Source organism: Alexandromys fortis, unplaced genomic scaffold, assembly GCF_014885135.2.
Source record: "Alexandromys fortis isolate MF-2015 unplaced genomic scaffold, M_Fortis_MF-2015_v1.1 scaffold_1, whole genome shotgun sequence".
Taxonomy (NCBI): Eukaryota; Metazoa; Chordata; class Mammalia; order Rodentia; family Cricetidae; genus Alexandromys; species Alexandromys fortis.
In genome coordinates, this window is record NW_026067927.1 from 31,011,964 (window position 1) to 31,037,971 (window position 26,008).

At 38.1% G+C, this 26,008-nt stretch overlaps 1 protein-coding gene across 1 annotated transcript; it reads left to right on the forward strand.

The window, feature by feature from the left end:
• On the forward strand, nucleotides 1-25,867 carry Dek (DEK proto-oncogene). Its single transcript, XM_050143582.1, has 11 exons — nucleotides 1-150; nucleotides 552-714; nucleotides 4,793-4,894; nucleotides 5,130-5,239; nucleotides 6,958-7,052; nucleotides 7,781-7,901; nucleotides 9,170-9,358; nucleotides 20,397-20,535; nucleotides 20,817-20,965; nucleotides 24,019-24,087; nucleotides 24,501-25,867. Exons 2-11 carry the CDS (start codon nucleotides 564-566, stop codon nucleotides 24,510-24,512), a joined length of 1,137 nt encoding a protein of 378 aa, XP_049999539.1. The 5' UTR covers nucleotides 1-150; nucleotides 552-563; the 3' UTR covers nucleotides 24,513-25,867.
• The last annotated feature ends 141 nt before the right edge of the window (nucleotides 25,868-26,008 follow it).

Consider the following 26,008-nt stretch of genomic DNA (forward strand, 5'->3'; position numbering starts at 1 on the left):
CTGATTGGCCGGAGCATTCCCGCTCTGCTTCCCGAACCGCCATTTTGAAAATCTTGTTGATTCTGAGGAGCGGTGGGAGCCTGCGGCGGCGCGAGAACCTCGGCCCGCGCGCCTTCTCACTCGGCGGCGGCCTCCTCGTGCGCACCCGCGGTGAGGGCGGCAGCGGGGAGCGGCGTGGCGGCTTTGCCCCCGCGACGGCGGGGAGGTGGGGGGGAGGGGGACGACGCGGCCATCCGCCCGGCGGCCCGACGCGGGGGAGGGGACGCGCGGCGCGCACGGCGAGGCTCGCCTTGGCCGGACTGGCCTGGCCCGGCCCGGGGCGGCGCGGCGCGGCGCAGGCCGGGCGGGAGCGCGCGCGCCGGCGGCGGGAGGGCGGTGCGATTTCCCGCCTCGGGCATCCCCGGGGAGGCGGGCGGAGTGGCTGAGCCTCCGGAGTGGGCGCCTCGGGAAGCAGCTGCCGCCGAGCGGTCGCCGCGGTCCTGCCGGTGAGAGCGAGCGAGCGAGCGAGCGAGCGAGCGAACCGGAGCGTGCGGCTTCCTCTCCGCCCGCAGGTCCCCAGCAGCATGTCGGCGGCGGCGGCGGCCCCCGCTGCGGAGGCAGACGACGGCCCAGCGCAGCCCGCGTCCGAGAAGGAGCCCGAAATGCCGGGCCACAGGGACGAGAGTGAAGAGGAGGAGGAGGAGGAAGAAGAGGACGACGAGGAGGAAGAGAAAGGTGGGCAGGGACGCGCATCCCTCACGGGTGGAATTTTCACATCAAAAGTTTTTTTTCCTCCCCCTCCCTTGGGAAGCGGTGCTCTGGGTTTTTGGCGCTCGGAGGCAGCAGGTCGGAGTGGTTGGTTCAGGCGAATGATGTGTGTATTTGCCAACCGTCAGTGGCAGAGAATTGGGATTTTTTTCTTTCTTTTTTTCCCTTTGAGCGTTTGCCAGGGTTGCGATGGCGAGTGTAGCTGAGTTTTCGCGCCGTGCCATCTGAACACCCGGCAGGAAGTTTGTAAGTCTGAGACGTCTTTCACGCCACTGCTGTGTGGGTATGCGAGTGTTTTCATTGTGCTAATTTCATTCTGCTGCGTTTGCCTTTCGAAGTTCCCCTAAGGTCCGCGCTGTAACCTAACACCACAGGTATGCTAGCTCATCCTGGAAATGGTTCCCTGTCTCCAGCCCTCTGTGGCTGCTGATTTTTGAGGAAGGGTTCTCGTGGGCGCGTTTTTCTTTGCCTAGGAATCACCCGTGACGCTGCTGCTGTTGGAGAAAGTAGTTTCAAAACAAAAAAAAAAAACTGAACTGAAAGTTAGACTGTGAACCCACAGCGGTCTCGGTTTTGGAGCTAATACTGTTCAAAGATAAGTGGTGCTGACCACCTCTGTGTGGGGAAGCCTGCTTAGAGACGCGCAGGAGGCTTGTCAGTTGTTCAGGATGCTTATGCTGTCCCTCCACAGGTACTTGACTTTTCCCGAGACATTCTCAGATTGGAAAACCCCAGATACAGCTCTTCACACATTCCGGTGCTAGTCGGGTCCGGTTTTGACTGCAAATGGCCAGAGCAGGTCTCAGGGTTCAAGCGCTCGTCCCAACCTGTCATTTCTTTTTGTAAATATAATATGGGCTAGGGGAACAAGGGATACTTTTTATTTGAAATGGAATGTGCCCTAAGACCTTATGGGAGTGTGTCATTTAAGTACAGCACTTGCTTTAATTATAAATCTTAATACGAATTGTTTAAATTACCTTGAAGTTTACTTGCAGTCAAATAATTGAAAGTTGGCTGTCTTGTCAGTATTGTTAAGACTTTCTTAGCACTTGGACCACTGATATTTTACTATTTTTTGTCTTCCTAGGGAGGCAAAGTTGAGGTATTAGAGGTAGTGAGTTTCCTTGGGCAGAAAGAAATTGAGAAGTTATGTAAACATACTATAAAAGGCTAAAACATGTTTTAGAGGCTAAAAATAATTCACAGAATCCTGGAGTTGTTTGAATATAAGTCAATTATTTTTAAAAACTTTCTTTGTAGGTTTAGTCCTTAATATTTTCAAAACTAATTCGTTATTACTCATTTTTTCTCTTCAGCTGTTTGAGATGCTGGAATTGTCAGTTTTTAATTCTTCTTAGCCCAGAATATACCTTCAGTATAATGATAGAAAGGTACATGACGATGAAGCTACTGAAGTCTGGGAAGTAAGGCATTGTTAGCAAGACTTGGAAGTGATTTGTGGAAGATGAGACAGACTGAACTGGAGCAGTGACTCTTAGCTTTTGTCTATAGGGTTTGGGTGATGGTGCTATTCTCCAGAAAAACAAATACAGACGGGAACAAGCTTGCTTGGAGAGGATTATAAGGTCTTGGATGTGTTGTTTGGGTTCCTGTAGGACATAGAGGAGTTGTCCAGGTTATAGCCAGCCTACATTAATTTGAAAACTACTCCAGGGTTGAACTAAGTAATTGCTAGTTTGTAGATCCTGATCCAAAGCAAGTGAATAAAGTTCCCAAGAAGAGGAAATTGAGTGATAAGAGGAGCTGTTAATGCTGGCTTTCTGCAGTCATTCTTTGCAGCTCCTTACATAGCCCCAAATCTGAACTGTCTTGTAAAACCTACACTAATGTTTTGATCCTTTTTCCTCCCTGACCATAAAATAATCCCTCTTCAACTCACAAAACGTTTTTTTGGGGGAGGGGGGTTATTTGTCCTTTATTAATTAAATTATTAAATTTATCCTTTATTAAGCTTTATTAATGCCGAATTCAAATTTTTATGGACTTCATTCAGTATCATCATGAATGAGACAGTTTAATTCAATAATTTATCTCATCTACGGCCGGGTGGTGGTTGTGCAGGAGGCAGAGGCAGGCGGATCTCTGGGAGCTCGAGGCCAGCCTGGTCTACAGAGCTAGTTCCCACAAGAGCTAGTTCCGGGACAGGCAACAAAGCTATAGAGAAACCCTGTCTCGAAAAACAAAAAATTATCTCATCTATCTCACTTTTAAAGAAACTAGAAGAAAATCAACATATCAAGGTCTATTTTGTGTTTAAAATTTATTTATTTTTTCTTCATATTTATTGAGCTCTACATTTTTCTCTGCTCTTCTCCCTGCCTCTCCCCTCCCCCCTTCAACCCTCCCCCAAGATCCCCATGCTCCCAGTTTACTCAGGAGATCTTGTCTTTTTCTACTTTCTACTTCCCATGTAGATTAGATCTATGTAAGTCTTTCTTAGTGTCCGTATTGTTGTCTAAGTTCTCTGGGATTGTGGTTTGTAGTCTGGCTTTCTTTGCTTTATGTTTAAAAACCACCAATGAGTGAGTACATGTAATAATTGTCTGGGTTACCTCACTCAAAATAATGTTTTTTAGTTTCATCCTTTTCTGCTGTGTAGTACTCCATTGTGTAAATGTACCACTTTTTTTTTTTTAATCCATTCTTCAATCAAGGGGCATTTAGGTTGTTGCCAGGTTCTGGCTATGACAAACAATGCTGCTATGAACATAGTTGAGCACATGTCCTTGTGGCACTATTGAGCATCCTTTGGGTATATACCTACAAGTGGTATTAGTGGGTCTTGAGGAAGGTTGGACAAAACATTTTTTAAAAATATTTTTATTTCTGTATATGGGTGTTTTGCTTGCATGTATGTATGTGCACCCAGTATGTGGCCTGGTTCCCTCAGAGGTCAGAAGGTATCTGATCACCCCGGAAAGTGGAGTTAGAGATGGTGTGAGCTTCCATGTGCTGAGTATCAAACCCTGGTCCTCTGATAGAGCAGTGAGTGCTCCCTAACCACTGAGCCGCATCTCCAGTCCCTCACAAAATATTTCGTAGCTTTCCCTTGTTTTGTGTGGCAGGAGTGGTACATATGAAGGTCAAAAGACAACTTGAGGGAATCTTCCACCATATTCATTCTGTCTGGGCTTAGGCCTCTGGGGTATTGGATTTGAGTCACCAGTTTTAGACATTCTATAATCGATCGTACCCTTATCTCTTATTTGTATCATTCTTAAAGATCTTTTATCGTCTTTCACATTAAGTACAGTTTTCATTTTCCTAGTGGAAATTTAAAAAAATGCTTAATAACACCATTAGGTACATTTTTGGACATAATAGGCATTCATTTGAATGAAAAGAGGACCAACCACAAAATATAGTTTATTTGACTAGGTTTCAAACAATAAGTAGTTTTTGATAAATATAACCATATTTTAAGCTTTATATATTACATATTTCCTGGGTTTTTCTCATAAGTCTGGACTAAACAGTAGTTAACTTTGTTAGGGTGACTTATGGCTGTCAGGAACATAATTATCATACTACAAAATAACATCCAGCCAGCTATCTTAAAACAGGTGCCAAAGTATAGTCAGATAGGGAAATATGTGATAGGTTTATAACACAGTAGTATGGCTGCTTAGTTTAAAATATTTTATTATATGTTTGTAGAAGAGTTCAAAGGCCCACAAACAATGAAATGAGATTGAAATACTAATCTTGCTTAGTCCATGTTAAATACATTTCTCTTGTGTATCAAAAAGGTTAGTGAGAAACTAATTTTTTTCAAGAGTCAAGTGACTAGATTTTAATGTAATTGGATAAGAATTTTTGTTATTTTAGACTGGGTGCTTGACAAACTTGAGTAAATAAAATCTTCCACAGTGTTTAATGTCATTTGCTTCTTAAAACATGCGTGGGGAAAAAAGTGTGGTATTGGGTTTGGGAGCTCTTTTCCCCACCTGTGTATAAAGCTGACACGTTATTTTAGCTTTTTGTTATTTAAGAATTTAAAAGTTATTCATTTAATTCCTAGAAAAGAGTCTCATTGTGGAAGGTAAGAGAGAAAAGAAGAAAGTAGAAAGATTGACAATGCAAGTGTCTTCCTTACAAAGAGAGCCATTTACAATTGCACAAGGTAAGTTTATTCTATATTTCTTTTACAGTGAAAATGCCCAGTTAGGCAGGAAAGTGATTAGCAAATACTTGGTAATAGCATACTTAGTGTTTAGGAAATAGTTATCTATTTTGGGATAATTTTAATTTTCCCTATTAACATAAAGTAATACAAACTGTGCTGTGGTTATAATTTTCGTTAAGGTAACTAAATATTAATAAGGTCTGGGTACTTAATTATGATTTTTTTTTTCCAGGGAAGGGTCAGAAACTTTGTGAAATTGAAAGGATACATTTCTTTCTGAGTAAGAAAAAAACAGATGAACTTAGAAATCTACACAAACTGCTTTACAACAGACCAGGCACAGTAAGACCTTTGAAAACATCTTTCCTATGTTTTTTGATACTTAGTATATTAAGATGCTTCACTACAGAGCCATTAATTTTAATCCTGTAAGACTTTAGTGATCCGATACCAGTAAGTAAATTCAGACACGGACTTTTTGTAGTATGAGTAGCTTGTTATCTTTCCCTTTTATTTTTATTTATTTTTTTGTTTTTGTTTGTTTTGAGTAGGTGGGGTTTCCAGACAGGGTTTCTCTGTAGCTCTAGAGCCTGTCCTGGAACTAGCTCTTATTGTAGACCAGGCTGACCTCGAGAACTCAGATCTGCCTGCCTGTCTCTCCAGTGTTGGGATTAATGGTGTGCATCACCACCTATCAAGTAGCTGGTTATTAACAAGACAGTACCTAGGGCTTTCTCATGTTTTTCTTCCCAACCTGGGATAGATGAGTAGTTCAGAGGTAGATTGCTTATCTGCCATGCCCAAGGCCCTAAGTTGGGTTTCTAACACCATAACCACCAAAACAAAAATGCTCCAAACTGAAAATCTAAATTATATAATACAATCTGTTGTGATTTAGTGATTAAAAAAAAAAACTGTATTAGAATAAATTGAGCCGGGCATGGTGGTGCACGCCTTTAATCCCAGCACTGGGGAGGCAGAGGCAGGTGGCTCTCTGTGAATTCGAGACCAGCCTGGTCTACACAGCTAGTTCCAGGACAGGCTCCAAAGTCACAGAGAAATCCTGTCTCGACAAACCAAAAAAAAAAAGGAATAAATTGGTTTTCAATGTTCTGACTACTCACAATAAATATTCCCTTGTAATTGTAATACTCATAAAAGTGGGTAACAGTTGTTTGCCAAATGATATGTTAATTGCTCTATATATAACTACTTGAAAAGAAGGGGATTGTTTTATTTGTATGGGTGTTTTACCTAGTGTCTGTGTCTGTCTGTTGTGTGCTTGCTACCTGAGGAGGGGGTGTTTGGATTCCCTGGGCTGAAGTTAAAGATGGTTGTGAGCCAGCCACCATATAGGTGCTGGGAATGGAACCTGGGTCCTCTGGAAGAACAGCCAGTGGTCTTAACCACTGAACCTTTTTTTTTTTTTTTTGGTTTGTTCAAGACAGGGTTTCTCCTTAGCTTTTGGCTCCTGTCCTGGAACTAGCTCTTGTAGACCAGGCTGGCCTCGAAATCACAGAGATCCGCCTGCCTCTGTATCCCAGTGCTGGGATTAAAGGCGTGCACCACCACCGCCCGGCAAACCATTTCTTCAGTTTACGTCACTGACTGTATTTGAAATAAGAAACGTTGCTTTAGGTTGTCTAAAACAAGTTAGATGTTATTAAGGCTATCTGAAGCACGGTCTATTTTAACATGTGCTAACCTCAGTTTGCACAGTAATTTACACATGTCTCATAACTAGTGAATGGAATTAACTTTTTGGAGTACTTACAATTATTTGCCTTTTTAAAAATACTCATTGACTAGTAACTTTCTACACCTACGTAAGAAACAGTTCTGGTAACTTGCTAGGTGAAAATACATTCAGATTCAAACTTTTCAAAGAATGAATTCAGTTTGTAGAATTTTTGTAATGTTAATATGTCAGTAGCACATACTTTTCAGTTTTGTTCAGTAAATTAACTTGGGTGATGGCTCTGAAAATAGACACTATCTTTGAGTTTTTTTATTTGTACATTACTGGATAGTAGCATTAACAATATCAAAAATATTTTCAGGTGTCCTCATTAAAGAAGAATGTGGGTCAGTTTAGTGGCTTTCCATTTGAAAAAGGCAGTACCCAGTATAAAAAGAAGGAAGAAATGCTGAAAAAGTAAGTTATTTTTATAAATATTGTTATTGGTTGATAATGCTATTTTCCATTTAAAAATGAATGCCTGCTCATTTTTAGTAGATTGCTAACTTTAAGTTAGTACTTGACAAGTCTATCATAGCATCACCTTGGGTTATCTGTTAATGTTCCAGTAAATAATGACTTAAAATTATTGAAAACCCTTAAAATTTCATTTTCTAGAAGATACAGGTAATCTGAGAGTTCAAAGCTCATATAGTCTGAAGGAAATGTAATGAAATTTATTTCTGTCCCCTACTGTTACTATTTCTTCTTAGTGTTTTAAACTTGCCTTGAACATAATTGCTTTTATCAGGAATTGTCATTTTCCATAATGCTAGCAAAATGACAAACCTTAGAACTTTTGGTTACTAAATTCCTGTAGATAGAAAATTTAAATAAAAATTAGGTCATCATTGAGACACTAATGCTGAATTACTAATTTAAACAATTTTCAAGTCCATGAATTTTGTAGTATTGTGAATTTAGGTAATTTTCCAGTGAGTTTACTTCAATTGTTGGTAAATATTCATTTTCTAATGGTTGTGCCCTGTGGCCAGGTAATTAATAAGAGTAACCTACAGGGAAATACTTATAACTGCTATGGAAACAAAGCAGACCAATTTTTCTGGCTCTTTCTTCTTTATATTATGAAGATTACTTATGAACTCGTGTGTAGTCACCTTCTTTTCCTCTGCTTTCTGTTTCAGGTTTAGAAACGCCATGCTAAAGAGCATCTGTGAGGTTCTTGATTTAGAGAGATCAGGCGTGAACAGCAAACTCGTGAAGAGGATCTTGAATTTCTTAATGCATCCAAAGCCTTCTGGCAAAGTAAGGATCTGTTTTTTACCATCTCAGTAAAATGGTTATTAACAGCCTTTCCTTTCTCTTACTGGAATGGTAATTTAGCCACAGAATTGTGTTGATAGTGTTGTCATCTGCATTTAAAATATATGCCTTTCATGGACAGAACTGCAATATTTTCATAATATAAAATAGCGTATTTTCCTTCAAATCAGGTGTGAGTAGTACAAGATTAGGAAAAGTAGTCTGGTGGTGGCAGCACACAGCTTTAATCCCAGTGCTTAGGAGGCAGAGGCAGGAGGAACTCCAGGAGGTCCAGTACAGGTAGGGCTTGTTATACAGAGAACCCCTGTCTTGAAAAATCTAGAAAGAAAAGTGGCTATGCACATCTTTGATCCCACTTTAATCCTAGCAGCGGGGTCTCTAGTTAGTGGTCAGCTTGGGAGCAAGTTCCAGTGTCCTAAGGCTACCCAGAGAAACCCTGCTTCAAACAGATAAAAAGATAAAAAAGTGCCTACATGTCACAAAGATATAAACCAGGGCTCCAGGGTTTTCTGTCTGGAAGGCATTGGAATAAGGGAAATACATTGAGGAAATGGTTATGTGGGACTGATACACAGTGTTTAAATTTTAGAATTTAGCAAATACTCCTAAGAAAGCATTGAAAAATAAATTCATTGACTGATCAAATAGTTTTTCTCATGTGATTAGAAATGGATACGGTTTAACTGAAGGCATATATAACACATTAACCTATTTCATGCCTGTTATTACTTTCATTATTAACTCAATATTTATTCCACACTGAAAGCTGTTGCTGAGAACTTGGCATTACTGAAAGAGGTAGTATAAATTGAGGATATATGATTGCTAATTAAGTTTTATTTTCTCTGATAGTTGTTTCTACTCCTTTGATTAATTAAAGCAAGAAGCTCCTAGTAATGGTATCTTTAGTGCTTATAAAAATGAAATACACTAAGTCTAGTTTCAGTTACTGTCTTGATCAAATGTAGACACTACCTGAACTCATTACAGTGCATAATTCTAGTCCTGTTTCAGAACCAACGATACCCTTTGCAGATGGTTATGCCAGATGTTTACAAGACAATTGAGAATAGTGGTAATGCACTTTTAGGTAGCCTGACACATTTAAAGATGATTTCTCTGCTAATCTTTTAAATGCTTTCTGACAGAATTTGAGTTGACGTAATTATCAAAACGAGTTGATTGACTTAGAAATACCCTTATTGATGTTACTGTTAAAAAGTTTTGTCTTTTTCTCTCTATATATAAAGCCATTGCCAAAATCCAAAAAATCTTCAAGCAAAGGTAGTAAAAAGGAACGGAACAGTTCTGGAACAACAAGGAAGTCAAAGCAAACCAAATGTCCTGAAATTCTGTCAGATGAATCCAGTAGTGACGAAGATGAAAAGAAAAATAAGGAAGAGTCTTCAGAAGATGACGAGAAAGAAAGTGAAGAGGAGGTAAGATATATTTTTTAACTATTGTTTTCTCTATTATTTTCTATCAGATAAATATTCTTGCTATATAAACAAGCAAATAGTTTGATGTCATTCCTTTGTGTTCTGTCTGTTTTTAAGACAGGGATTCACTGTGAACTCACTCTGTAGACTAGGTTTGCCTCAAACGCAGAGAGATCCACTTGTTTCTGCCCACTGAGTGATGGGATTAAAGGTGTATGCCACCACCCACCAGCAATGTTGGTTCCTTTTCATGAAAGCTATGTAAATAATTGAGCAGGCTTATATCCCCCCCCCCATCAAACATTAAAGTTTCAAAGCAGCTGAGTTTGTGACCTAGATTTGAAGTGTGCCTTGAACTATTCAGAGAGAAATGGGAAAGGAAGCAGCAAAACTAAACAGAAACACAGAGGGGTGTATTCTTTCTCTTTTAATATTTTATGTATGGGTCTTTTGTCCACAAGCATGTCTTTGCACTGCATGCATTCCTGTTGTCTACAGCAGCCAGAAGGGCACATCAGAATCCTCTGAAATTGGAGTTATGTGTGACTGTGAGCCCCCCCCCCGAGCCCCCCCCCCCNCCCCCCCCCCCCCCCCCGCCGTGTGGGGGCTAGGAATTGCTTATGGAACCTCTGGAAGAATAGCCTTTGCTCTTAACTATTGAGCCATCTCTCCAGCCCATGGGAGCACATTCTTAGGAGGCTTTTATCAATATTTTATAATTGACCTGAACTGATGTAATTTGATGCAAAAAGTAAAGTGTTAAAGGTTGTCATTTTCCTTCAACCTTTTGGGAATTATTTAATGAGTGTAACAGCATTTGAAGTTTATGTCACCTAGAAATGGGACATTTTCTGTATGCACATATTTGTAAAATGCTTCCATAGTGCATATGAGGTAGGAGGAAAAGTGTTTAGCTTTTGCTGTATCTGTCCTCAGTCAAGGTCAGGGAAAATAGGTACAGCAGGTGAGTTCCTGTTTGTTCTTACTGATGTTTAGTATGCCATGTTTTATTTTTTCATTTTCTTTAGGGGTTAGAACTTATTCTATAGGTTTGATTAATCCTGGATTGATATTGTAGTCTAGATATTTCCTTGAGGGAAGCACCACACAGTTGTACTAGCCAGAAATATCTTTGAACACTAACAAATGTACTTTATGTAGTCAGGAAGGGTGCTTTTTATCTACTGAACACCACAGAATTAGATGAATAAGGTAAATTATGAGGCTGGAACGTGGCTAAGTTGTTTAAGAGCTTATACTACCCTTGCAGAAAAACAGAGTTCCTGGTACCCAGGTTGAACTGCCTGTAACTCCAACTCTAGAGGTTATAATGTCCTCTTCTGGTTTCTGCAGAAACCTAAACTCATTTATACATTCTCACACAAATACACATGCATACTTATAATTAAAAATAAAATCTTTTTTGAGAAGATATGTAATATACTTGTTTTATTTGAATATGTTATTAGTATATATATTTGACCTGAGATATTTAAAATTCTTTTTTGATTTATTGTCTGTTGCCTACAAAGGCCAGAAGAGGGCATTAGGTCCTCAGGAATTGGAGTTATACATGGTTGTGAGCTGCCATATGGGTGCTGGGAATTAAATCCAGCTCCCTTGGAAGAAGAGCTCAGCCATCTCTCCCATTCCTAATGTCAGATTATTAAAGGTGCCTCTGAATCTGAGTATGAGCTATTTTCATAATGTAAGAATTTTTTTTTTAAAATCTTACAGGTACTTCATACATTTAACAGTTTTTTAGTTATGTGCATATGCATGTCTGTGTGTATGAGTACAGTATCTTCTGAGGACAGAAGAGGGCATCAGGTCCCCTGAAGCTGGAGTTGGAGGTGACTATAAGACATCTGGCATGGTTGCTGGGAATTAAACTGGGTCTCCTAAAGGAACAAAGGCTCTTAACCTCCTCTGCTATCCTTCCAGCCTTGGTGTGGAGGGAAGATGAATACTCTGAACTCTCAGATTTTTATGGTTTGATAGCTGAGAGGAAAAGATTGTTTATATGTACATATATTATTGTGACAGATTTGTGTATGTGGATGCCAGACAGCAGCTGTTGAGCCATTGCTCCCAAGCCCTCATCTTTTGAGACAGGATCTCAGTATATAGAACTGACTAGCCTAGATCTTATTATATAGATCACACTGGCCTTGAATTTATAGAGATAGCCTGCCTTTGTCCTTCTAGTGGTGAAATTAAAGGCATCTATCACCATACCCTGCCTCTATCAACCTGTTTTGAGAAAAGGTCTTTCACTGGGACCTGGGTTAGGTTAGGTTAGGTTAGGTTAGGCTGGCTGTCAAGGAAGCCATAGGATTCTCCTATTCCCTAGCATTAAAATTACAGCCATTGCATCCCTCTGCCTGGCTTTTTATGTGGGTGATAGAAGTTGAATTCAAGTCTTTATGCTTATGTGGCATGAACCACCTCACTAACCTCCATGATTGATTTATTCATTCATTCTTTCATTTATTTATCTATTTTGGTTTTTCGAGACAGGGTTTCTCTGTGGTTTTGGAGCCTGTCCTGGAACTAGCTCTTGTAGACCAGGCTGGTCTCGAACTCACAGAGATCCGCCTGCTAACCTCCATGATTTTAAACTCCTTGTCCAATATTTTGGTCATTTACCATATGTCCTTAATGGTTTCTAACACTTTAAGGACAAATCATGAGAAGTTAAATTATTAAAGTTACTACAGTATATAAATTTTGTTGTTTTGTCTTCATAAAACAAAATAGGTTTGGGAACTGGGTTCAAATCTTTGGTTTTTCACTATATGACTTTGTACAAATTTCTTAATTTGTACTTAATTTCTGTACTCAATCTCCCATTAGTAAAATTGGAAGCAACCTCATAGGGCCATATTAAATGACTTCAAAAGTGCCTGGCTACATATATTTTGTATTCATTGATACTGTTACTGTTAGAATCCTTAGTCAGGCATGGTGGCAATTGCCAGAGGCCAGGTCTACAGAATGAGTTCCAGGACAGCCAGAACTACAGAGAGACAACCTGTCTCAAAGGTCTCTTTTTCCCCAAAGAAGTCATTTTATTCTGAGTACCATTTCTAAATCCAGTCTTGTTGCCAAGATAAAATTTAGGAAGAAGTACAAATGAGCTGTCCAATGTAAATTCGTTTTTTTCCCCCTCCTGTGATATAAACTAGGAAACCTAGGTCTAATGGTGGAAATCCATAGGGGGAAAAAAGACAGTGATTTGCAGACATATCTCACCATATAAAAATGTAATTTTTTAAAAACTTTATTTAACTTTATTTCATGCGCATTGGTATAATGTCAGATTCTCTGGAACTGGAGTTACAGACAGCTGCGAGCTACCATGCGGGTGCTGGGAATTGAACACAGGTCTTCTGGAGGAGCAGTCAGTGCTTTTATCCACTTAGGTATCTCGCTAGCCCCCAAAAATGTAATTTTTTTTCCTGCATGAGTTTATCCTGTCAGGCTTTATAAGATACAATTCTGATAAAGTCTATAGAGAGATACTTTTTTTTCTTAGTAAATTTCCCTCTAGTAAGATTAATTTTATATTGCTCTAAAAGACCTTTAAATTTAGAACTACATACATACTTTATGGCCGGTTTAGTTTCTGAAAGTTCTAATTGACTTAGAAAGGTAAACCCTGGTAAAAGGAATAGTATTTTGTGACACTTTGTTTTCTCTGTTTTTTGATTGGGATTTGGAGGCAAGGTTTCTCTGTGTAGCTCTGGTTAGCTTGGAACTTTGTAGAGCAGGCTGAATGCCAGAGATCCACCTGCCTCTGCTTCCCTGATTGCTTGGATTAAAGATGTGCACCATCACCACCGGGCTTTTTTTTTTTTTTTTTTTTAATAAACTTGTATTATGCTTTTTAACACCCCTCATTACCCTCTGGTATCCCTCTTTCCTTCTGAATCCTCTTCCCAATGGTTAGATTAAAAAATGACTCCTTCAGTGACCATTAATAGTCATCAGCTCCTAAGGAAGGCTCTCCCCTATCCATGATGAAAAGTTGGGCCAATCTTGTATGTAGCTGCTGTATGTATGTTTGTGGTTGCTATGGTAGTGTCTTGTCTGGATGGCTGTGTTTCATGACACTCATCTCCGTCCTTCAGCTCTTGAATTCATTCTGTTCCCTCTTCTGTCATGCTCCCTGGGCCTTGGGTAGGAGTTGATATAGATGTCTCATTTAAGGATGGGTGTTAATCATTTTTTCTGTGCTTTAGGCTTCATTGTATTAACTGTTATCCTCTGTAAAAAGGTGCTTTTCTGCCCTAGGATGAGAGCTACCCTAATCTGGATATAAACAAAATACCTAGAATGCAATATGACTACATATTCATGTAGGTGAACATTAGTAATATGTTCCTTCTGTGGGTCCTGATCCTCAGCCATAGGCTCTTGACCAGGTTTTTACAGTATCCAGGTGTATGTATATATTTCTTCCTGTGTTGTAGGTCACATCAGATTGGTTCATCTGGAAAATAATTTTATTTTGCCACTATTACATTAGTGGGTATATCGTGCCTGATGAACTGGTATTGTAGTACACATGTGTTCTGTAGCAGAGTAATAATGAATGTGTTTTCTCCCAGTAGCCTTCGTATCCGTATCTTTTATTTTTTCCCCCATATCTATATCTTCTGGCAGTAAACATTAGCTTACAGGGAGGGAGGGAGTTTCCAGGTCAGTTCCATCTTGATTTCTCTCTGCGTCCTCATCAGAGTTAATCATACGATTGCAGGGTAATGGTTTATGTCCAGACATTCATCCATGTTACAAACAAAGAAGAGCCGGGCGATGGTGGCGCATGCCTTTAATCCCAGCACTCGGGAGGCAGAGGCAGGCGGATCTCTTGTGAGTTCGAGACCAGCCTGGTCTACAGAGCTAGTTCCAGGACAGGCTCCAAAGCCACAGAGAAACCCTGTCTCGAAAAACCAAAAAAAAAAAAAAAACAAAGAAGAGCAAGGTGTTAACAGGTTGTTTTAACAGTGTATCTCTTTATCCCTTCAAGGGATACCTTCAACCATAGGCTCTATGTGACCTGTGTGACATTGACCACAATGTTCTCCGTTTAGCTGTGAGGGACAATGAAGACATCCAGGTGTTAGTACTTTACTTCTAGTGGCTGCTACACTGCAAATCTGATGTGGATTTACTTTTTTTTGGAAGCCATGTTATGTTTCCTGACTTCATAGGAAAAAGAATCAAAAGTGGGGTTGTTCATTTAGATATTCTACAATTCAGAGAAACCTGCAATTGGAATTTTTTGTTAAATTGCCTTTTTAGTTGAAAAATTTTTTTGGTATGGTCTACAAGAGCTAGTTCCAAGACAGGCTCCAAAACCACAGAGAAACCCTGTCTCGAAAAACAAAAAAAAAAAAAAAAAAAACTTGATAGTGGTGGGATGTGGACATACATGTTTTGCTATTCCTTAATATTTCATAATATGAACGAAGGAAATTATAAAACTAAATAATCTTTTTATTGGAAATTACAGTTGAAAGATCACCTTGATAAAAATCCATTTACACTTCATCATTTTGTGAACTCAAACTAGAATTATATATTTCTTTTTTCTTGTCATTCTGGGTTTTCTCAACCAAGTTAGAAGAATCATGTATTTTAAGCTAATTTTTTATTTTGTTCATCTATTCTCCCAGTACAACCTTTCTGCTGTGAGGACAGAATTCTGGCTCTGTGACAGGCGTCTTTTTTGGTGACCCTCCTCCAAGAGCCCTGTTGCCTATAACAGATAGGTAAGCTTTGTTCTCACAAGATTTTTGGCAAAAAGTGCTTATGCCATTTCTTGATTATACATGGAAAATCCTCTTCAAATTTTTGAAGATTTATGTTAATCCTTTGGGTTGGAGAGACGGTTCAGCCATTTAAAGAGCATTCCAGAGAACTCAAGTTTAGACCCCAACACATATGTCAGACGGCTGTAACTCCAACTCTTGTCTTCTGGCCTCCTTGGGTACCCAGTAGACAGACAGACAGACAGACAGACACACACACACACACACACACACACACCCCTTTGGGAAAAAGTTACAGTTTGGGAACTAGCTTTTTCTGTATTTTTATCCATTGAAACTTAATTTTTTTTTCCACATTCATTTTGTAAAAGACCCAGTCTTACCATCTGTTTGATTAAATAACAAAGGTGTCTATTAAGAATCTTTCACAGCTTGGTGTGGTGGTGCATGCCTTTAATCCCAGCACCCAGGAAGCAGAAGCAGAGGCAGGCATATCATTGTGAGTTTGAGGTCAGCCTGGTCTACTGAAGGAGTTCCAGGACAGACACTACACAGAGAAACCCTGTCTCCGAACAAACAACAAAAAAGAATCTTTCACATTTTAAATTTAATTCTTATTCTAGTTTGTCTTTGTAGGAATAAGATATGCACTTTTATTTATATAGTTTAAGCATTATTATGATTCATTTTATTTTTTCTTAAGTTTTTTATTTCTTGTTGGCCTTGTAATTCTATTGCTTCGGCCTCCCTAGTTTCAAGGGTGGCAAGAGTACTCTTGATGGTTTGATACAGTGGCCTTTTTTTTCCCTTTCCTCTTTCTCAGATACAGTCTATACATGTAAATTACACTAGGAGATAGTGTTGTTACAAATCCATGTATGGCTTTTGCAAGATGACTAACAAGGGAACTTGGGGCAGTTTTTAAAGTATCTAGTTCTCAAGTATCACTTCCCACTTTAATAATTGCGTAGTAGTTACGGAGCACTGGTTCTGAGCTCTGTAGTAGAGATCAAGACATTAATAACAGTCTTTAGCTGTAGATAACCTCATATTTTAGTGAATGGGAGGGTTGGCCACATAGGATTAGGAAAAAGGGTTTAGTTAAATGCAACACATCCATTATTAGTACTGTTTTCTAATAGAAAAAGATCTGTATTCAGCATATAGCAAATAGGCTGTGGTATACAACTTAAATTTATGGTTTCATCCCTAGCTTAAAAGAACACATAGCTGGGTGATTTTTGTTGTGGGGTGTTTTACTCTTTCTTTTTGGGGAGCCTACCCCCCAGCTCCCAAATAAATCACACACAGAAGCTTATTTTTAGTTATGAATGCCTGGTATTAGCTTGGCTTATTTCTTGCCAGCTTTCCTTATCTTAAATTATCCTGACTACCTTTTGCCTTTGGGCTTTTTATCTTTCTTAATTCTTTGGCTGGCCTGATGTCCTTCTTTTCTTGTTCTTTTGCTATTCATTCTCTCCTTGTTTCTCCTTCTATTTATACTCTGCCTGCCAGCCTCACCTATACTTGCTCCTGCGTCACTATTGGCCATTCAGTTCTTTATTAGGACCATCAGTAGTTTTAGACAGGCAGAGTAACACAGCTTCAAAGTTAAATGCAGGGTAAACAAAAATAGCACACCTGAAAATAATATTCTCCAACAGGTTCTTATTCTTCCAAGAACTAATAATATAGGACATGTTTGCTTGTTTTTTTGTTTTTCCAAGACAGGGTTTCTCTGTAGGTTTGGAGCCTGTCTTGGAACTAGCTCTTGTAGACCAGGCTGGCCCCAAACTCACAAAGATCCGCCTGCCTCTGCCTGAGTGCTGAGATTACAGTTATGCCCCATCACCACCCAGCTTATGGGGCCTTTTTTTTTTTTTTTTTTTTTTTGGTTTTTCGAGACGGTTTCTCTGTGGCTTTGGAGCCTCTCTGTCCTGGAACTAGCTCTTGTAGACCAAGCTGGTCTCGAACTCGCAGAGATCCGCCTCCCAAGTGCTGGGATTAAAGGTGTGCGCCTCCACCGGCTGGGCCATTCTTATATGCATTTTTACTCACCAGGAAGAGTACTGGAAAGGGTAAGTAATCTGCCTGAGTATGCAGAATTAACAGTGAAGTCAGTTTAAAGCAAAGCTTGATTGTAAGCGCATGTTCTTATTCACTTCTGTACTGTATCTTTCACAAGGTTAAGATTAATAATTTATAGCCCAAGTATTGTGGGATTATGAAGTAATCAAATTGGTAACAGTGTGGGTTGATCCTTTAGCTGACTTTAGATTCTTAAGATTTTGATAAAGATTGGAAGTGTAAAATTTAAATGGGTGTGGTTAACTTGTCTTCTTAGCGCCCATCATTTATACCTCCAAATTCCAGTGATCTTTATTTGCCTTAACTGCTGAAACTGTGTCTATTTCCCAAAACTAAGATGTTGTTTGGATGATCTGTACCTAATAACTTCATCTTCAGGGTAGGTGAAAGTGATTCTTAATATTTGTAGAGCTAAAGACAAGATGTGAGTTCATCAGCTATTTTCTGTGCACAGGATGTTGGGTCCCATGTAAGTCTGAGCTTGTTGGTTTACTGTTCAGTCTTCACTATTTCCTAAGTCATCAAGTCTAAATCAGTTTCTGCCTTAAGTGTGTCACGAAAAATTTACAACTGGTTAATGAAAATGAGTGAAATCTAGTATAAATTTATGGAAATTAATGTTTGTGAGTCGAGTTGTATCTACCAGTGCGATTAAGTATGATGTATCATGGTTAGTGAGGTGTCATTTTTATAATTGTCATTCTGTAGTAGCTACCTTGTTTTTAAAAAGACATTTTACAATATCACATTTATGGGGAAATTGATTTGCATATTGGAGGAATTTCTCAAATGCAAAATGAGCACTTTGTAGATGATTTTTTTTTTTTTTTTTGGTGTTTTGTGACAGGGTTTCTCTGTGGTTTTGGAGCCTGTCCTGGAACTAGCTCTTGTAGACCAGGCTGGTCTCGAACTCACAGAGATCCGCCTGCCTCTGCCTCCCGAGTGCTGGGATTAAAGGCTTGCACCACCACCGCCCGGCTGTAGATGATATTTTAATGATGGCAGTATTTTCACAAGTTGTACATTAACCCTCATAAAGACTTAGATCAGTTCCTTTATTTGATAATTGCGGAAAGTAGGGCCTGGTGATGAATTGAGGCTGGAATTTGAAAGCAACTTACCTCAAGACCCTGTTAGTCTGAACTATAATTAACCTTGTTCTATAGTTCTTGTGTGGTCTGATTGCACTCTTAGAAATTTTGGTAAACAATAGGCTAGCTGTCTTTTTTAAAAGTCATGGTGTTAAATATAGAAAGATGTATATATTTGTTCAGAAGCAACATTTTATTTATTTACCAATGGTTTCATTTCTTCCCCTACCCTTTTATCATCACAGATGTTTATACTTTGTCAAACCACTAATTTGTACCAGTTAATAGGTTTAAAATTAATCAAATTGTGTATGCCTACTTAAAGTTTAATTGTAACCTTAGATGACCCTGGAAATGTTTTAATTACCTAATTCAAATTACCTAATGTAATGAGATTGAGTAGCAGTGAAAAGTAGTATGTTGTTTTATTGCTCACTTCTCACAACTCTTTGGGTAGTATAACTTAGTTTCTTAAACTCAAGTCCAATTAGCCTTTGACTGAAGAGTGAAAATGAATATTTGATTCTGTGTACTAAGAGTATTGTAATAACAGCTGAACTTTTACTATTCACTTTAAGTGCCTACTGGAGTTTATTTGAAGTAGGGGGGCATTAGTTAAAAAATATTCAATTAAGTTAGTCCTGAGAAAACTAATTCTATTGATGTAGCTTGGTAACACTCCCATATTTTATCAGCTTCCTAATACCACTTATATACTGTTAGTAGCAGCCAAAATAGCCTGCTAGTTAGTGCCCAGCCTATAGAATATTACTGAGTGAGTATTGCAGGGTGTGTCTAGGTTCACATTAGATGTGTGCAATGGTAATGTAACAGAAAAAAGACACAGTAAAAACTGAATTAATTCCACTTACATATAATAGTCTAAGTCCACCTAGATTTTTGAAACAATTTGATCTGAAGAACAAATTGAGCACAGTATTTGTCTTTGAAGGGGTTAAGTGAGGTATAACATACCAGTAATATCAGGCTCTAGTAACAGAAAGATCCTTCAAGACCAGTCTCAGTATGTATTGCAGCCTTATCTCACAGACTACAAAAAGCTGATATGGGGGCTGGAGAGATGGCTCAGAGGTTAAGAGTATTGCCTGCTCTTCCAAAGGTCCTGAGTTCAATTCCCAGCAACCACATGGTGGCTCACAACCATCTGTAATGAGGTCTAGTGCCCTCTTCAGACCTGCGGGCATATACACAGACAGAATATTGTATACATAATAAATAAATAAATATTTTTCTAAAAAAGCTGATATGGTATAACTTGAAAACCAGGAGTATAGAACATTCTTCATCTAGCTATTTGTGGTGGTTATGATGTATAAAGATGAGAATTTATCTGAGGTTCTTTTTTTTTTTGTTTGTTTTTGTTTTTCAAGACAGGGTTTCTCTGGTTTTGGAGCCTGTCCTGGAACTAGCTCTTGTAGACCAGGCTGGTCTCCAACTCAGAGATCCGCCTGCCTCTGCCTTCCAAGTGCTGGGATTAAAGGCGTGCGCCACCACCGCCTGGTTTATCTGAGGTTCTTTAGTTATGTTGAATAAGTTTCAGAGACTTTAGTTGAAACAAAGTGCTTATAAACTAGAATTTGTACACTGTAATTTGTCCAAATGTTCAGCATTTAGCTTTTGTTGAATTTGTGGATTGGTGTTTAAGAGCACGTGTTCTGGAATCGGGTCTATGTTCAAGACATAGCTTATATTGATGTGATTAGGAACAAAGATGACTTCACTGAATCTGTTCATATTCACAAATTTTTACTGAACAACTGCTGTATGCCAGGAACTAATTTTAGAAGTTAAGGGTTTATTAGTGAACACAAGGGATAAAAGCTTGTCTCCTTGTAGCTTGGATTCTATTTGGGGAAGAGAGTAGAAGATTTTGAGTTCTATTTCAGCCCCAATTAAGTGGAATAATGTAGATGACTTACTTACTTTGAAATAAATAGTGTTAGGGTACAGTTATTCTCAACAGTTAACAATTTACGTTTAAGCAGCCATAGCTAGTATTTACAGTGAGAAAGGAGAGGGCAAAATAGTAGTGATTCATGTATGCTTTTCTTTCCCTTCTAGCAACCACCAAAAAAGACAGCTAAAAAAGAAAAAGCAAAACAAAAAGCTGCTGCTAAAAGTAACAAGTCTGTAAAAAGTGCTAATGTTAAGAAGGCAGATAGCAGCACTACCAAGAAGAATCAAAACAGTTCCAAAAAAGGTACGTTAGAAATGATGACAGCAACTCTGGGGACACCATATGCATGTACATGTTTAGTGTGTGTGTAAGACAGCTGCAAAGAACATTGAGACATAGCACGCCAGTTTTCAAATCTAAAAAAAAATTTCAGTGCAAGCTTTGTAATTTTAAGGTAGAAATTTTTTATTTTAAAATTAAAACTAAATGATTTATGATTGGGAGGGCTCATGTTCTCTTAAACTTCCTTGTCTTACACCTTCAAATGCAAAAAAGTTACTCACACTTGGTATCTTAACTTTTAGAATCTGAATCTGAAGATAGTTCTGATGATGAACCATTAATTAAAAAATTGAAAAAACCACCTACAGATGAAGAATTAAAGGAAACAGTGAAGAAATTATTGGCTGATGCTAACTTGGAAGAAGTCACAATGAAGCAGATTTGCAAAGAGGTAATTGGCTCACATTTCTAGTTATTCTCCTTTGACTTGGAAGTCACTTAATTTGAAACTATTAGTGCATGTTTTTATGTATCCATTCAGAGAGTATTGAACTATTTCAGGCCCTCTTGAGGGTACCGGGTACTATAGTAATCATAAAACAAACATCTCTAAACATTTTTATGAATAGTCAATAAATTAAAATGATGTGCTTCAACACAGACTTTTCCTGGTGTGAAAACTTCGTGGTGCATTATTGGCTTACATTGATTTAAAGAGCATCTCAGAAGTCACCTTACTTCTTAGTGTACAGATGACTGTCACTAACTTAAACTTCCCTGGAATTCTTTTAATAATTTTCAGGAAATGTTATTCTTGAATGAGTCATTATCCATATTATAGATAGAGTTGGAGGTTGAAAAATCTAGTTTCTTATGAATAAATGAAGTTGCATATGAAATACACCAAAGGTTAAATGACCTGTACTTTTATTGAATTTATTATTTATTCATTATGTGTGCAGCATTCCTTCCATGTGTGCCCGCAGGCCAGAAGGGGACGCAAGGTCTCATTACAGATGGTTGTGAGCCACCATGTGGTTCCTGGGAACTGAACTCAGGTCCTCTGGAAGAGCAGTCAGTGCTCTTAACCACTGAGCCATTTCTCTAGTCCCTTTATTTATTTATTTTTTTAATATTTATTTATTATGTATACAATATTCTGTCTGTGTGTATGCCTGCTGGCCAGAAGAGGGCACTGGACCTCATTACAGATGGTTGTGAGCCACCATGTGGTTGCTGGGAATTGAACTCAGGACCTTTGGAAGAGCAGGCAATGCTCTTAACCTCTGAGCCATCTCTCCAGCCCCTAGTCCCTTTATTTTTAAATTATTAGACATTCAGTTGAGCCTTTACTACATGCCAAGGTAAGACTAGGTGTGAAGAGATAAAGCAGAGAAGTTATTACTTGTCTTTAAATATGCAGGCAGTGTGCAAACTGAACACTTTGGGGAGGAGTGCAGCACCACAGAGCATATATTCCTACCTGGGATGAGATGGGGGCCAGGGCTTAAAGTGTATGCAAGAGCATCTAGAATTATTCAGAGTCCCAGAATAGTAGAGTAATAAACAAACAGAATGATGATAAAATAGTAAACCCTTTATAGCAGTGTTTTTCAACCTTCTTCATGATTTGACCCTTTACTTCCTCCTGTTCTGGTGCCCCCCAGCCATAAAATTATTTTTGTTGCTACTTCATAACTTAAAATTTTGCTACTATTATGAATCATAATGTAAATATGTTTTTGATGGTCTTAGGTAACTCCTGTCAACTCCCAGGTTAAAAGCTACTGCTTTATTGTCGAAGAACAATGGCATACTCCTCATTTGCATGTTAATTTTATTTTCAATGTTATCTCTTTGATATATTTAACTATAAGTATGCCAGTACCACATAATCTAATGACTGTAAGAAACAGTAATTTGTCTCAAAACTAGGATGACAAGGAAGTTTTATTGAAGTAAGGAGAGAACTAGGTTTGAAAGTCTATAAATGCCTTGGGACTAACTTTCTTGAAACTAAGGTATTTGAGAATCTGGATAGAATATTGAGATTATCATAATAGTTACTTTTGTTTGTTTTGAGATATGGTCTCTGTAAACTAGGGTGGCCTCTAGCTCATACTTTAATGCTGGGATTAAAAGAATGTTTTACTCCAGACTCAATATTTACATTTAAATTTACCCAACAAACATCAAAAAAGGTGATTTGACAAAAGACTGGTATGTGACTGGGGGTGCTTGGTGGCTCCATGATAGAGTACTCACTACTAACATGCATGGGACACAAGTCACACTACTGCCTTAACCTGTCAGAAATAAGAGCCTATTCAAAGGCTGCTCCGTTGTAGGTGCTATCAATCACATGGAACAGTAATCACATTTTGAGACTAGAACAGACAGGATAGATGCTTCATTTTAGATTCCTTGAGATCAAATTTTTGAAACATGGTAATGGACACTGGTTCTACACTTTAGGAGAGACTTGTAGACATTGAAGGGGCCTTTTATCAGGTATAGAAATTACAAGGAAATAATAAATAGTATTTGCACTATAGAGATTGACAGTTTTCATTAGTAGTAAATGTAGAAAATCATGTACTATTTGTATTTTGAGTTGTAACATTTTTTTGAAATTTAGAGGGCACATACTCTAACCCAGCAATTCCATTTCAAGGCCTCTCATTAAAAAAAAATTCATTCACCTTTGTCTATAAATACTGAAAAATCAGTTGTGTAAATGACCATCAATAAGGAAATTAGTACAACTTACTAAATATATTAAGGGTTGTAGTTTTATTGCCAAACAAGGGATAGCTGCAATGATGTAAGTGGCGGACATGTTTGCAAAGTCAGGCCAACTATAGGCCATGGGCTAAGTCATCCAATATTACCACATTTTGTACAATGAAGCTACACCTACTATTTATTGTATACCTACTACATCTGTTTCATACATCTGAACAGTTGTATAGTTGTAACAAACTCTGCCTAACAAGGCTCCAAGCATTTTGTTGCTTGTCTATTTATAGCAAAAGTTTTATAGGCCCTAAATGAGGGCAGGAGTTCAGCTTCAGGGTACTTGTATGTAGGCTTGTGAGTTCAGACTAAAAATTAAGCAATAGATTTGAGACTAAGAAAGTTGGGGACAGATTAGTTTAAATTCTAGGAGTAAAGCACTTAAGAGACCATTTGAATTTTCATGATTTAATTAAGAGAATTGCATATATAGAGAGTAGAGGTTGAAGTTCAAACTGTAGAATCCTAAGCAGAATATTGGGTGCTATGCAGACTAGGACCTCTAAAAGATAATCCACAGATAGCCTTCCAATCCCCATGGTTTTGATTCACTACTATGAAGTTAGAAAAGCACTGGGAATGTCACTTGACTTTATTACTGTTTGCAGGCACAAGTCTATTGTGAACCAGAGAACACTTACAATCTACTTGTTTATTAATCCAAAAAACAGTATTATGGACTTTTAAATTTGTGTTTAATGTTTTTAGGTATATGAAAACTATCCTGCTTACGATTTAACTGAGAGGAAAGATTTCATTAAAACAACTGTAAAAGAGGTAAATATTTCCTCATTTTTCCTTATTTGATCATTTGGCATAGAAACCGAAAGTATCAAATTATTGCATTTTTTGATTATTGACAATGAAAAAATACACATCTGAGACAGCAGAGTTGTTGATAAGCATAGATGAAGAAATACATTTAGTAAGTTTGAGCAGTTTTTTGATAAAGCCTTACTTAGCCTGGATTAAGATAGGTTCATAGTGCACATAGCTTTGTTTCTGAGGTGGTACTCACTAGCTTCAGACAGCTCACTCCAAGGCATGACAAGGTCAGCAGTAACCACTGCTTCATATTTAGCCCACCTGATTTTCCAAGGTTACATTAATCTTATGAGTAAGATTTTATGATATATGCATTATTGATTTTGTGTTGGGTGTGGTCAAGTGATTTCCTTTTTTTGTTGCAGCTAATCTCTTAAACCAGAGGACAGATGGCTTGCTCTCAGATTTGGAAATAAGATTTATACCAGCAAAGAGAATGTATTTTCTTTAAGTCTATTGTTGGTAGAACTCGCTGCTGACCCCTTGAGTGTTAAATATATTTGAGCTTGCTGTTTTAAATTGCATTTCCTTGCAGTTTTCAGTTTAAGTCTTGCATGGCAGTAATTGTTTCTTGCTTTTAGAGTTGTACATTTTGGATTTCTTTATTGTAAGGTCATAGATTTCTGAACTGTTGTGGATTTTAGTGCACTTAATGTTAGCTTAAGACACTTTTAATCAAAGCAAAAACTATTATAACCAGCATTTATACGTGCAGAGACTATTGCAGTATTTAGTATGAGATATTTTGAATACACCTGTCAGTGTGAACGTAGTGGCAGTTTGTTCATCATATTAGAGCACAGCCGTTCAGATGCCGAGTTGGAACTCTTTCTGCATGCATATGTCAAGTTGTCAGCATGACAGAAGTGACAGATGTTATTTTTGTATTTTTAAAAACGAATTTGTTGTATATAATTTTTTTAATTTCTTTTGTGCAGATCAATTTTTAAACTCGTGTAGGTAGGTGTCTTTACACGTGTAACTAAAGAACATCAGTGTTCAGCAGGCAGCATGACAGAGTAGTGAGTTCAGTGGTGGCAGCACTGGAGGGGACTGTCCAGTTCTGCTTTCTCTCAAAGTGTCATCAATTTGTGGTGTGTTAAGTGTCATAGAAATTTTATATTGAGGATAAACCAAAATCAACACATCAGGGTTTCAAAACACTGGGAAAGGGTGAGCACACTTGTTATATATAAGTGAATTGATAGTAGTAACTAGTAACTAAACTTCTTTGACCATTATAATAATTATGATTAAAGTATCAGATGTAATGCCAGAAGATGGTATATGAACAGTGTACGGTAACTCTTATTAGTATCAGATTGTAATGCTGGCATTGAAAGTATTTCTCAAAAACCATATAGTAAATTTCTTTGAAGTATTATAGAAATGAAGGCTGTTTGATTTTTAAATTTTGGTCAATCAAGTAAATATGGTCTGCCCCTGAATTTAAATTTTGTCTTTTGACTGTCCTAATTACCTATTTGTGAATTATAAAAATAAGCTGCTTTGACAAGAGTGACAATTGATGTACCAACTGAGTGTTTAATTTCTGCATCATAATCAGATATTAATGTTGAGCGTTAACAGGTATTTTCACACATTTGACTTTAGTATGCATAGAGAAATGGAACAAGTAACTAAATGGGGACTAAAAACTGGCCTTTACTTTTAAATAATTTGTTATAAATCTTGGCAATAAAGAATAAATTGATGTTTTAAATGTCTTGTATTTAGTCTTTCAATTTATTTGCTTTTATGTCATTCTCTGGGGTGTGGGAGGATTTATCCCCTAATCCTATGACTTATATTTCTTCAGTAATAAAGGACCACTTTTGAAGTGATTGTTTGAAAAGACTGAAAACAAAAGTTG